The 12,769-nt window shown below is 52.5% G+C and overlaps 1 protein-coding gene and 1 long non-coding RNA gene across 3 annotated transcripts in view; one reads left to right on the forward strand and one right to left on the reverse strand.

Annotated features, from left to right (window-relative positions):
- Window positions 1–417: 417 nt before the first annotated feature.
- CCND2 (cyclin D2) overlaps window positions 418–12,769 on the forward strand; it is a 40,151-nt gene continuing 27,799 nt past the window's right edge. For both annotated transcript variants that reach the window (XR_005104458.1, XM_037389172.1), the window contains exons 1-4: window positions 418–639; window positions 2,458–2,678; window positions 4,248–4,463; window positions 7,124–7,283. Coding sequence is in view for 1 of the 2 variants with exons in the window: in XM_037389172.1 (XP_037245069.1) it covers window positions 459–639; window positions 2,458–2,678; window positions 4,248–4,463; window positions 7,124–7,283 (778 nt within the window). In the remaining variant the exon portion in view is untranslated. The remainder of the gene's footprint in view (window positions 640–2,457; window positions 2,679–4,247; window positions 4,464–7,123; window positions 7,284–12,769) is intronic.
- On the reverse strand, window positions 1,739–2,692 carry LOC119148689. The gene is made up of 2 exons (XR_005104459.1): window positions 2,579–2,692; window positions 1,739–2,018 (listed from the first exon to the last, which is right to left on the reverse strand). It is a non-coding gene; the product is annotated as an uncharacterized LOC119148689 (long non-coding RNA).

Here is a 12,769-nt window from a genome sequence, read left to right on the forward strand (position 1 = left end):
TTTTTTTTACGACGTCGCTGCACATCAACGGCACCTCCGCGTGCAGAGCTGGCATCCTTCCATTTATTGATTTTCGTGGGGGTTTTTTCCTAACGGGACACACACCCCCGCCAAGGTGGCGGAGAGGCAACGGCACGCCAGCGGGGGCCACGGCCGCTCCCCCGGCGGCCGCCCCATCGCGGAGCGCAGGGGGCCCCCGCATCCCTCCCCCGGTCCCCGCGGCTCCCCGCCGCCGGCAGCCGCGCCGTGCCCCAGACATCACCCCACTTCGGAAAGTCGGTGCCGGACAATTAGGACACCCGTTGTCCTCCCCCCCGAAACGCACATAAATCACAATCGCTGCATTGTCGGGCTACAAAGCCAGACGGGAGCGCTTATGAATTTAAGTTTGGAGAAGGAAAACGTGCGCTGACACAACACGCTCCCTGTTCACAGGAGTAGCCAGGAAGGGGAAATGAATGGTGGAAGTTAAAGAGCCTTTCATTGCGGAGCACGCCGCGCCGCAGCGGGTACCCGATCGCCGCCCTCGACGTACGGCGGGGGGGTGCCCCCTCCTCGCTCCCTTCCTTCGCCCTCCGCAAACGCGAGCCTCGCCGGCCAAAGCTCTGCCCAAATCCGCCTGCGGCGGGCTCGCCCCCGGTAAGCTTCCGCCTCGGGGGGATGGGGGTGCGAGGGGCCACACACGGTGCCCGACAGCTCCCAGACGACGCTTCGTTTTGGCGGTGGCCGGGAGCTGCTCGCTTCGGGGACGGGACGGGACGAGGCAGGCGCGGAACTGGTTTCGCGGAGACATGCTGCTAGCAAGGCGTGGGGGGCTCGGCTGTCCTGGCCCAGCCCCGCGTTTATCGGGGGTTGGGTGTGGGGGCGCCGGGGCTGGGGGGGAGGCCTGCTGGCGTTTTAGTGGTGCAGTGGCCCTTTGCTCCGACGGGCGGGTTAGGTGCGGGGCCGTCCCAGCCGGTTTTTGCAAGGGAGCCGCTGGACTCCGCAGATATGCAACCCTCGGCAAAGCCGGTCCCATCCCGCCCGTCCGTTTTGATGCAGAGGGGCGAGGGCTGGCGTGGGAGGGGGCGCGTTTGCCCACTCGCGGGCAACGACGGCCGGTCGCCAGCCTTCCCCGATACCGGCAGGGCCCGTGCGGTTCCCGGGACCGGCGGTGCGGCCAGGTGAGGACGCCCCACCTCGCCCCCTTCCCTCCCGGGCTGCTTTCGATGCCGGGCAGCATGCGTCCTTAAAATATAATCTGCCCGGTAACAATCAGCGCGCAGCGGCGAGAGCCCCAGAGCTATTGGCTATGCAAATGGAGGGAGGGGAAGCGGCGCCCCAAACTCCCCACTCAGCCTTTAAGGCGGTATTTTTTTCCCCACCGCCAAGCCCACCTCCGCGGCGCCCCGGCGGGGAGCAGGGGGAGGCAGGACGCCCCCCCCCCTCCCCCCCCCCCCCCCGGCAGCCCTGCTCCTCGCATGCCCCGGGGTGGGCGGCTCATCCCCGGCTGGCCCCGGGCAGCTCCTTCCCCCTCGGGAGCCTCTGCTCTGCAGCGGCAGAGACCTCGCAAAGTTGACACATTTCAGGCGGGGAGCGACTGCGACGCCGGCGAAGTGGAGGGTGGAAGTCACCCGGTGCGGGGCATAACTCCTCTCCCCCCCCCCCCCCCCCCCTTCCTGCGCGGCGTTTCCTAGAAAGTTATATCAGTGTGGCCATGCAGTGCTAAAACGGTTCGCCTGCTAGAAACACGTATATGTGCCGGAGGAAGTAGCGTGGTGATTATTGTTAGATTTCACCCCGAAAAAGCCGAGGAACCCCCACTCGTCACGGGTCATTTTCGGGTTTGCCGTGAGGCTGCAGTTCGCAGGGAGCTCTGTACCCCTCCAGCTGCAGATTAAGGGGGTGCCAGAGGGGAGAGTGGGTCAAGGGCTGGAGGGGTGGGGGTCGGGATGTGGAGCTGGCACCCTGCTAAGCCAGGGCGTTTCATCCTTTACCCCAGTCGTCTCAGTGGGTACCGAAGGGGAGCCCTTAGTTTCCTGCAATAAGAAAAGGAGGGGGAAATACATTCAGATGGGCTCCCAGAGAAGGAAAGCGTGGAGCGGATTTCATTTGGTGGCTGGAAGGAAGAAAAAGAGAAGCTGTCATTTGTGTGCGTGTGTGTCCCTATACGAGGGCCTCCTGGTTCCTTGTTAGCTTATAGAGAGGAGGGGAAAAAAAAAACCCGCGTTTGATGTTACGTCTGACCAGCTGCTGTTCTCCATAATAACAAGAGAGAACTGCCTGCCCTGAGAGTTGCGTCACTTTGCTTCAACTTTAGGCTAGAAATCGAGAGAGGGAGAGACGAGCTTCAAGGGAGGCAGGAGCGAGCTGGAAAGCCCTGCCGTCTTCCTCCCACCCACCTACCCCTCCTCCTTTACCCCTCTCCTTTCCCCACCCCCTTTCCCCCCTCCGAAAAAAAAAAAACTTTTCCATCAGAGAAAGAGGGAGATCTCTTTGGAAACATGGAGCTGCTGTGCTGCGAGGTGGATCCCGTGAGGAGAGCTCTGCCTGACCCAAACTTGCTCTACGATGACCGCGTTTTGCACAACTTACTAACCATAGAGGAGAGGTATCTGCCCCAATGCTCCTACTTCAAGTGCGTCCAGAAGGACATCCAGCCCTTCATGAGGAGGATGGTGGCCACTTGGATGCTGGAGGTTTGTATCCCGGCTCCTTCCCCCGGCCCCTCGGAGCGGTGCCGGCCGGGGGCGGGGGGAGGCAGGGCGGCCGGCTGCGGGCTCCCCGCCGCGGGCAGCACCTCCGCCGCGCCTCGTCCGCGCTCCCCCTGCAGCCCCTCGCCCCTCCGGTCACGGTGGGGTTTCTTCTTGTATCCCCCCCCACCTCCTCCTCCTCCCCCCCACCCTCCTGAGCTCACCCGGTGCGGTGCGGTGGGGGAAGGGGCGCGGGGAGCGTGGACAGCCCGCGGTGGAAATGGCCCCTTCCGGGGGGCTGCTGCAAAGCGGGGTGCAGGAGGGGAGGAAGCAGAGCGGTGGTGGTGGGGAGGGAGAGTTGGAAAAGTCATTTGCAATTAAAAAGCAAAGAAAAGCCGCCTCCGGCTGCGGCCAGCCGGGAGCGCTTGAGATTGAGGGTTTTCTGGGAAAAGGGAGCTGCGCCCGGGGCAGGGCGAGGGACGGGGGGTGCTCGGTGCCCCCCGCGTTTTGCCCAGCCAGGATTTCGTGCCCACGTATGCAGTAGTGAGGACGTGCCTTTTTTTCGCCATGTTGCGTTGCATGCAACTCTGCTCCGAGGCGCCGAGCCCGTCTGCCCCCCTTCCTTTGCAAGAAGGGGCTGGGGACTGCCCCCCGCCGCTGCGGCGCGGCCCCCGGCCTGGCGGGGGGCTGTCGGGAGGCCCGAGCAGGCGGCGGAGCCCCCCTTCGCCCCGATACTTAAGGCGGGGCGGCAGCGGGCCCAGGTCCCCGCAGACTCGCTTGCCTTGCCCTGGCCCCACCACCCATCATTTGCCCCTTCGGATCTCCTTTGGGGGGGACTTTTCGCGGACCAAACCCCTTGGGTTGGAAAGACCAGACTCCCCGCTTGGTTTTCATGTGCGATTTGTGCTTTTTCTCCCCGGCTCCGATTTTTGGTAAATTTTTGAAATAATTTTTTCGCTCGCTCCTGCTAAAAGGATCCGGGCTGCTCGGGCTCTCCCCACCCCACCTCGCCCTCGCTGTGTCTCCCGTCCTTACCCCCCCCCGCCGCCGGATCGGGGGCGCAGGGCTGGGGGACACCCCCCGCGGGAATTTTTGCAATTGTCGGAAACGATAGGGGATCGTCCTGGGATGCCACCGGCACCAAAATCGGGACCCCCGGGGAAGTTGTAATATTTTTATCGATTTTTTGAAAATATGACGAAATAAAAAAAAAAAAAAGAAGAAAAATTGGGTCGCAAAAAAAAAAAAAAAAAAGTCGGAGACTGCTCGCTTGCTGCTGGATGGGGCTTTTCGGCTCTCCCACACAGTGTCTTGAATTCATTTCTTACTGAATGAACTAAAGGAATGTGAAAGCCGATTGACAGCCTTCCCAGCCTCTCCAGAGATCTCCCCCTCCCCCAAAATTTAGCTCCCCGGGAAACAAAAATAGCAGGAGCCATAGCAGGCAGGCAGTGGTCTGTTTCGTGGGATCACTCATTTATTTATTTTTTCCTTCTTGTCTCTTTCTCTCTTCCTCCACCGCCCCCCCCCCCTCCCGCCGTCCCATCCTCCCCTCCCCATGCTCCTCGCTTGCAGGTCTGTGAAGAGCAGAAGTGCGAAGAAGAAGTTTTCCCTCTGGCCATGAATTACTTGGACAGATTCTTAGCTGTGGTGCCCACCCGAAAGTGCCATCTGCAGCTGCTGGGGGCGGTGTGCATGTTCCTGGCCTCCAAGCTGAAAGAGACAATCCCCCTCACAGCCGAGAAGCTGTGCATATATACGGACAATTCCATCAAACCCCAAGAGCTGCTGGTAAGCAGCCCCCTTCCACCTTCCCCCCGCTGGCCCCGCACCGGCCGCCTTCTCCCTGCCTCTCCCTGTCCCCTGTCTCCCCATCACTGTTGCCACCCCCACCCCCCCCCCCGCCTTTTTAAAAAGTCACTCTTCCCACGGGTTCTTGAGCATTCTGTGCATTGTCAGAAAGGGCTAAAGACACCGAGGAGGGTCGACCCGAGCCCGCAGGCACACGGTGCTGGGGGGGATGCTCAGCACCTCCCGGTCGGCTGCTCCGATGCTGTCCCATGCGGTGCGGCGCAGACCCGCCTCCAGCTGCAGTCGCGGGCGCAGCGCTGCCGGCGGGACCCCGCGGGGGCTGGGGTGGCCGCGGGGATCTGCTCCACGCCGCGTGTCCCACCCTCCCCCTCCGTGGGCGCGGGTGTCCCCGCAAGGGACCTCGCCGGGAGGGAGGCGCCGGGCGCACGTGCGCGGGGCGGGCGGCGCGGGGCGGGGGCGCCACCTGGCGGCAGACACGCGGCGCCGGGCGTGACTTCACCCCCCGAGCGGCTGCCAGGCGGCCCCGCGCCCCCGGCCGGGCAGGGGCGGGCGGGGCGGGGCGGGGCCGGGCCGGGGGGCGCCGCCGCGGGCGGTGTGTGGCCGGGGCAGCGGCGGTGGGTGCGCGGCCGCCTCCCCCGGCTGGGTGAGCTCCCCTCCGTGCTGAAACCGGGGGGGACCGCGGCTGTGGGGTGGCGCCCGGGAGGGCTCGTGGCTGCGGTGCCGAGGTGGGAGGCCGCGGCCTCGTCCGGTGGCTCCTGGGGCGTGGTGGCCGCTGGTCAGCGCCGAGGCAGGCGACGGGACAATTCAGCTCGCTTAAACAGCCCCCTGAGCAAAAGTCTGTCTCTGGTACATCTGCGGAGCAAGTCCAACATCAGTTCAGACGTAGCGAAAGCAGAAAGTTAAAAAATATCAGAGTGATTTCAGGGAATAACTTAGTATTTGCAAAGCGCTTCGTGGCGCGGAGCCGCTAGACGAGCACTCGGGCCTCCCGGTGCGGTGTTACTCAGCCGGCCAGCTTTGCTCTCGCAGATCACAGGCAAATCCCAGGAGAATTTCTCCTGTGAATCACTGGGTGATGGCAGTGGGAATTCCCCCGGGAAGGCTGGGAGCTCCGGCTTCTGCGGAGCGAAGAGCTTTGCACTGCAAACGCTGCCATGGCTGTCGCAGCCGTCGGGTGTCCCTTGGTGTACGGACCCTGTCGGGGCAGGCGCCGTGGCCCCGCGAGAAGGTGTGGAAGGCTGTGCCTGCCCTTGTGCGCCATGTGGATTTAAGCGTGTGTTTTAAGCGCTTTCCAGTATTCAGTCCTCTAGATTAAAGTGGTCTTCTATGTCAGTATCTGTCACATTAGCAATGTTGGGAAGATCGGTCCTTAGTTAACATGATTGCCATTATATTCAAACATTTTCCAGGTTTTCTCGAGAAACAGAAAAACCCGATCTGCTTTCCGGGGCCTTTTACATACGTGAATGTGAGATTTTTCAAGCTATAGAGGGCTCTGTCATAATCCAGTAGGAATGTCTGTAGGAAAGTAACTTGCTGTTAAAGTGGGCATCTATTCAGAGAAACGACTGCAGAAATGGCATTGTGGGGTCCATGTTTATGGTTTCTCAGCAACGCTGGTTGACGTCTCCTCGGCTGCAAAATTAAAGGACTTTTTTTTGACTTGCCAGCTCTACAAGCTTAGCTGGGGCTCCCCACCACGCTGGGCTCCATCAGGCGCACGCATCATCGGGACTCAAGAATCAGTGCATGGAATTTAGTTAATAGCTAATACTTGATACAGAAATGAGTTCAAGGCCTGAGCTTTGTCCTCTCTGTGGTGCACTGTAAGGTATTCAGGACTTATTTTAAATGTTGAAGCATGCAGGTCTAGCCCTGCTTGAACACCACGGCTGGGTTTGTGGATGAGGTACCGTTTCTACGTGTAGTCACGTTGCAGGGAATGACCAGTAGTTACATACGTGCCCAAGCCTTCCTTTGATTTCACTGGGAGTTTTGGGCGTTCAAAGAATGTGGGAATGGATCGTACATGATTTATTGGCAGATAATTTACACAGACTACTTGGCTGCATTACGTGCATTTCCTTTCTGCAAAGCCTGTCTTGGAGTAGTTTAAGCACCATCAGATTTATCTGCAGAAGCTTTTGAATACGGTTTTGGGAGAGAATGCCATCAAGCTAACTTCCCCAGTTCTGAAAAAAAGAATGTATATCTAGGTTATTTTTGTGCATGGTTATCCCTAGGGCTTGAAATGGCTATAAAGTAAGGACTATAGCCATTTAAAAGAAGTTACTAGGAAAGGACCACAGTGACCTTGGCAATATCTAATTGCAGGCTAAACTTTCTGGGTGGGCATTCAGCACTGGATACAAAAAAAGTAAAATCTTGGCAGGAGCTGCCAGGTCTCATTATTTTCAGTAGAGCCTGACATTTCCAGTGATTTTTTTTTTTTTTTAAAAAAAAAGAATAAAAAGAACAAAGTCGACAACTTCAAAGCAGTAGGGGCATACAGAAAAAATGTTTGAGCAAAACCAATTTAGCAGTGATATAATTACAATCAGAGAAATAAGAAAGTGGGGTTTTTTTCAGGCTTGCTTATGGCTTTTCTTCTTTTCTCCTCTCCCCGTGCCCCCCTGCAGGAATGGGAGCTGGTGGTGCTGGGGAAGTTGAAGTGGAACCTTGCAGCCATCACCCCGCACGATTTCATTGAACACATCTTAAGGAAGCTGCCTGTACCTAAAGACAAGTTGCTTTTGATCCGGAAGCATGCACAAACGTTCATTGCCCTTTGTGCCACAGGTAGGCCAAGGTGCTCTGGGTGTGTCTGCTGCTTGCCGTGTGGTTGGAAGTGCAGATTAGTCACTGGTGGTGCGAAACCTTTTCACCCCCTCCATCCTTACATGATGCGGGAAGAGTGGCTGAAGGCAATGGGACTGTTTGCAAAGGGCATCGTGAATTAGGTCCAAAATTGCATATAAACAGAATCCTTGCCATTGGGGACTGTAGTGCAGTTGCAATACTGCTCCTAATGCATGCGGTATTTTTGCAGTGAAGTCAGTAAGAGGAGATTAAACCGTACAATTTTCTACTTTGCCCATTCACTAATTTTTTTAAAGGGCCACAGATCATTTGTAAGGGCAGCCAAATTACTGGAAGCTCTTATGGCCCATTAGCCCCAAGTGCATTGAGCTAATTCATTAAATGAATGTAAATTTTTCATTAACTGGACGCTGTCCATATGCAAGGTAAAAATTGTATTTTAATATGTATGTGATACTACCATATTATTGAAGCGTAGGGAACAACAATCGAAAAAGTAATGCCTTTTTTAATAAACATTTGGATACTTTCTCTTCACTCCAAGAAAGCAGTGAAACTGGTCTGTTTCATAGGGAACCGTTACACTCTCCTTTTGTCATATGTTTGGTTGAATACAGTTTCTGAAGATTTAGATGAGAGTAATTGCTTCAGTGGAAGAGAGGCTTTTAATGTATACCTGGCTGAAAACCCCTGTTTTTTGTTTGGCTTTTTTTTTTTTCCCCCCATTGACTTTTAGAAATCAACGTACTCCAATTTTCATCCAAAGGATTATCAGTTAGACCACTTCTTAGAAGCTAGACCTGGAACAGATAAACAGTATGCAGTGTTTTTCCAGGGTTATTACCGAATAGTGTATGGCTCAATGTTTGAATTCACTACAGTTTGACATACATGGTCCTTTGTGATAGGAACTGTTCTGCCTGCCTGTTTGCAGAGGCGGTAGGAAGACAGGGTGCCGCTTTTGGGTATGAATGTCTACTGCTATGCTTACTTCTCAATATTTGAGATGTAGTGACTGCTTTTACAATGTAGGCCAGTTTTTACTGCCTCAGTCGATCAGTTTTAGAGAATTGTACATGGGCTGTGTTAGGATAATTGACTTTTTGGTTACCAAGATGTTCAAGCTTTTCCTTCTTTTCCTACCACTGTGTGATCCTTTTCAGGCAAAAAAACACAGGACTCAGTAGTAAGTACTACACAGTCTGCAGGATAACCCTTGGTAATTCATCAGACATTTCTGGACTAATTAGCTTTTAACTTCAGGATTAATCTGTTACATGAGCTTTGCTTTCTTTCTTTGCCTTCTCCCCTTATCCAGGATTCATTCACACCATCCTTTGTCTTCTGTAAAAGATAGTCTTTCCTGTGGACATTTCTCTGGATCCTCACAACACCATGAGACATCAACCTCCATCATACCTGGATGTTGTCTTCCAAACCAGACCAGTCTTCCTTCTCTTTTGTTGCTTTCATCTCTCACAACACTGTATTGGTTTATTTTTTTTTTATCCAAGGGGACATTTTCTTGAGTGACCTAGGTTTCATTATGATCTAACTTTTCAAATTCTGGTCTGTAATTCTTTGCCGTTGAAGTTTTCCATATAACCAAATCATTGCAGGACTGTGGGCTGCAAAGGAGTTTCCAAAATCCATGGCTTCTTTCCACTCTTTCTCCATGAATTCTTTGACCGTTAGCACCATGTTAGCACTAGTCCATTTACTGAGATCCAAAACAGCAGCCCCTTTCCAATCCTTAGCCCAGTTGTGCACTTCTGTCATGTTTCCCTTGTGTGATCTGCTTTGCATGTCTCCAATGCATCAACCAAAGTCCTTTACGTAGAGTTTAAAGAGGCAACAAGTCAGTTTCTTTTCTTGCAAGTGAAAGACATAATTGACTGTATATGGGGCTTCCCAAGACAGGGCACCACACTGCTGGCTGTAGATTTTGCTTTTTATTTTATTTTCTTCTCACCCCGTTTTCCACAAACCACTCTGTTGGCATTTAGCTTTGGGAAGGACCCATAATCCCTTGCAGTTTTGAAAGCAGAGCTCTTACCCAAGCCCTTGTTCCAAGTTTTCTACCTCACTCCCAGTTTACTAGCAAGTTACTGCCCCCACTGGCATTATAGGAATGTTGTTACTACTGTATTTCACTTTCACTGCCACCCTTCTCGAAGTCATTCTTCCCTCCTCTGTGAAGAAAAGCCCCTTCTCATCAGACTTCCTTCCAGATCCAGTTGTCATTTCCTTTTCTTGTCCTGATTGTTGTAGGGCTGTCATCAGCCGCTGTGTTTCTTCTTTCTCTTTCTCCCTCAAAGCTTCTGCTCTCCACCAGCTTGGGTTAAGCCTGGTGTTTCATTTCCCCATTTGCCACCTTTTGGCAATATGACCTCCTTTGGCATTTGTCTGCCTCTTCCTTTGCTTCTTCCATGGATGTTTTTAGCCCTGTTTTGACTCTCTACTGTTACCAGACCTGACCTCACAGACTGGCTAACAGCTCTGGTCTGGAGCACAGCAATGAATCGCTTTATTTTCTGATTCACCTCAGTGCAGCTTTCTCTGCTTTCAAGTATTTTTTCTTCTTCATTAGTGCAACGTGCAAAATCTGGCATATTTTGCACGTTTTTTCCTCTAGCCTGACTTGTTCTTCACCAACTGCTCCATTTTAATTTCCCAGCAAAAGCGTTATGCCAGAAATTCCCAAGTGTTCCCTGCTTCGACAGAGCCGGCTGTGATCTTGGTCCTGCAATACTTTGTGTCAGCAAATGGAGAGGGAGGTGGCCATTAACAGTTCTGGATGTTGTGCTGGATACGTGGGATCACTTTGATACTCATCTCCATTCTCTCCATTTGAACGTTATGCAAAAGATGATACTTGGCTCTTTTGTATATTCCTTTCAGTCATGTTTTATCATTTTGGCACTCTTATCTGTTTCTCCATCTTTTTTTTGAGCTCAGTTTCTGAAACAAGCTGTGTGGATGTAAATCCACAGCCTCTCCCCAGTCCTTGCGGTGATTAATGATTCACATGAGCATGACTGAAACTGGAATGTATCCCTTTTTGCCCTTGGTCCCATCAGAACATACAGCAGCTGAGCAAGACAGAAGCCTAGTCCGTGAATAAAGTTTTCTCTTTCCCCTGCCCTTCACTGTCAATGCTTTCAGGACCCTCCTTCTCTGCTGGAAGTGGCTGACAGCAGCATCCACCCACAGCCCATCCCTGGCTGTGCTGCCAGTGCTGTAGCCATGCAAACAAGGTACTGTCATTAAGCGAGAGCTGGATCTGTTGGCTGGGAATTGCCCATGCGTAGGACAGCTTTCTTCACGCTGCCTTGCTCACTGCACATAAGAGCATGTAGATTGAGACACACTGGCCTAGCCTAGTTTGTCATGATGTCATTTGTTTTCTCATCCCACTGGTGGCTCCCCATGCAAACTAAAATCCCTTTCAGGAGTCTTCTGAATTTTAAAGGCATGAAGAGGCTGCATCTGGAGCCCTCGTCATTACAATATAGCTTGGCAACATTGATGCTCTACTGCTTTCTTAGCATGGGAGGATCCTGTTTATCCATGAGCCCAATGGGGATCATCCTTTTGCTCTCTGGGATCATGTTGCTCTGACTCCACCTCTGTCTGTTCGTTACTTTGCACCCTTCGTTCCTCCTCTGTCTCGTTGTACAGAGGGAAATATTTTCTCGGGGGTTGCGTGTTTGCTTGTGTGTGCCATGCTCCAAGCCAGGGAATCACTCCTGGAGGAGTGGGAGAAGGCAGCAGTTATAGAGCTGCATGCAGACCGTGCCACACTGCTGATGAAGAGAACTGTGCATTATTTCCTTGACTTCAGCATGCTCTTCATTTCTTCTTTTTCCAGGCTGTTCAGTCACAGATGCTCAGCTGCTTCCTTGCTTTGCGCTCTCTTGTTGGAGGCTGTACATGCCACTGTCTTGGTGCAGGGTACCCCTTTTTATGGCAGAGCCTGTAAGGGAATGGGTTTTGGGGGAGGAAAGGCTGTGCAAATCAGGCTTTCAGGAAGAGGAGCTGTGCGTCTCTGAATGTAAGCTGTAATGGAGAGACTAATCTCAGTGAGGAGGTTTTCAGTGTTTTATTTAAGTGGCAAGCAAAAAGCTTTGCAGACTTGCAGAGACAGAAGACAACTTGTGTAGATCCCTAGACTCAGTCCTTTACGTGGTCTCTTCTGTGCTTCAGCCGGGTCCTGTGGCAGGTGAGATGTTCCCATGACGGATACAATGCAGCATCTCATAGACCGGTAGCTTTGAAAGCCTGTGTCTGCAAAGAGTCTAAGAAAGAGAAGGAAAATTTCAGCTTTAAGTCAGTTTTGTACAGTGTGCCAAACCTCTGCCTGCCCACTGTTTCTGGGACATTAATCATCTACATTTGAAAGCTGAGAAGGCTTTTTTTTTTTTTTTTTAACTTCTGGGCCAAATCCTGGGTCCTTACTCAGACAGAAGTTCTGTGGAAGTCAATGGGAGTGTTGTCTGACCAAAGACTGCAAGATGAGGCCCACAGCCCTAGTAGTGATCTGGAAGGTAACCACACAGAATGCTTAGTAACACCAAGAGACATGTTTGGTCCTCAGGACTCCTGGGCAAGTCTACTATGCATCCTTCCCCTCTCAGCCAATATAAGAGTTACTGGGCTGTGTCCCTGCAGAGGCTAAAAGTGATACGAGCTTTATTGAGGACCTGTTCTTTGCAGAGGGAAAGAAGGACATTCACAGAGGTTTTGTTGTGTGGATTAATCTCTTAGAAATAAAATACATGTTGCAAAGTGGCAGTGGTTGCACGAATACTTCTTGCATGATAGAAAGAAGAATAATGCACGTGAATTTATTGACATACAAAAGAAGGCTCTTGATTGTTCCTGGGAGAGGCAGCTCATATCAGTGTATTGACCTTTGAAGCCACAAGAACCGTAGAAGCTCCATCAACAAGTAAGCAGGGCCTGGGGCATGTATTGTACAAGCAGACTCGCTCCTTAAGTTGTAGGACCCATCAAATCTGGGAAGATGATGTGGAAGGAAATGGAGGAAGAGAGACTTTGCTGATACAGACTGGCATAATTCCAGCACTGCTAGATAAGTTGTCCTCCTTCCTTCCAGCTCAGATCTGACCTCTTGGTGGTTCAAGTGCTAACAGAATCCTGGTCCTTGGTTATGCTTCCTTTTGTGAAGACGTAGAACAAGTGAAAATAATAATAAGTGCAAGCAGTTGTTCAGAAACAGTGTTTATGATCAGCTAATAAGTGTATTGTAGTGAGTGCTCATATGCTCTACATAGACTGTTCAACGTGTTTTTCTGTCTCTACCTCACTTGGGTGGTTATGATGGAGCATTAGCATTTAGGATACTTCAGACCCATTTGCATAAAGGCCAAATAATTTTGCCTTAATTTAGCCCAGGAACAGAATTAGGTGTCTGCTGTCTTGCTTACTCAAAGAACAGAAGC

The sequence above is a fragment of the Falco rusticolus genome, chromosome 5, assembly GCF_015220075.1.
Source record: "Falco rusticolus isolate bFalRus1 chromosome 5, bFalRus1.pri, whole genome shotgun sequence".
Classification (NCBI taxonomy): Eukaryota; Metazoa; Chordata; class Aves; order Falconiformes; family Falconidae; genus Falco; species Falco rusticolus.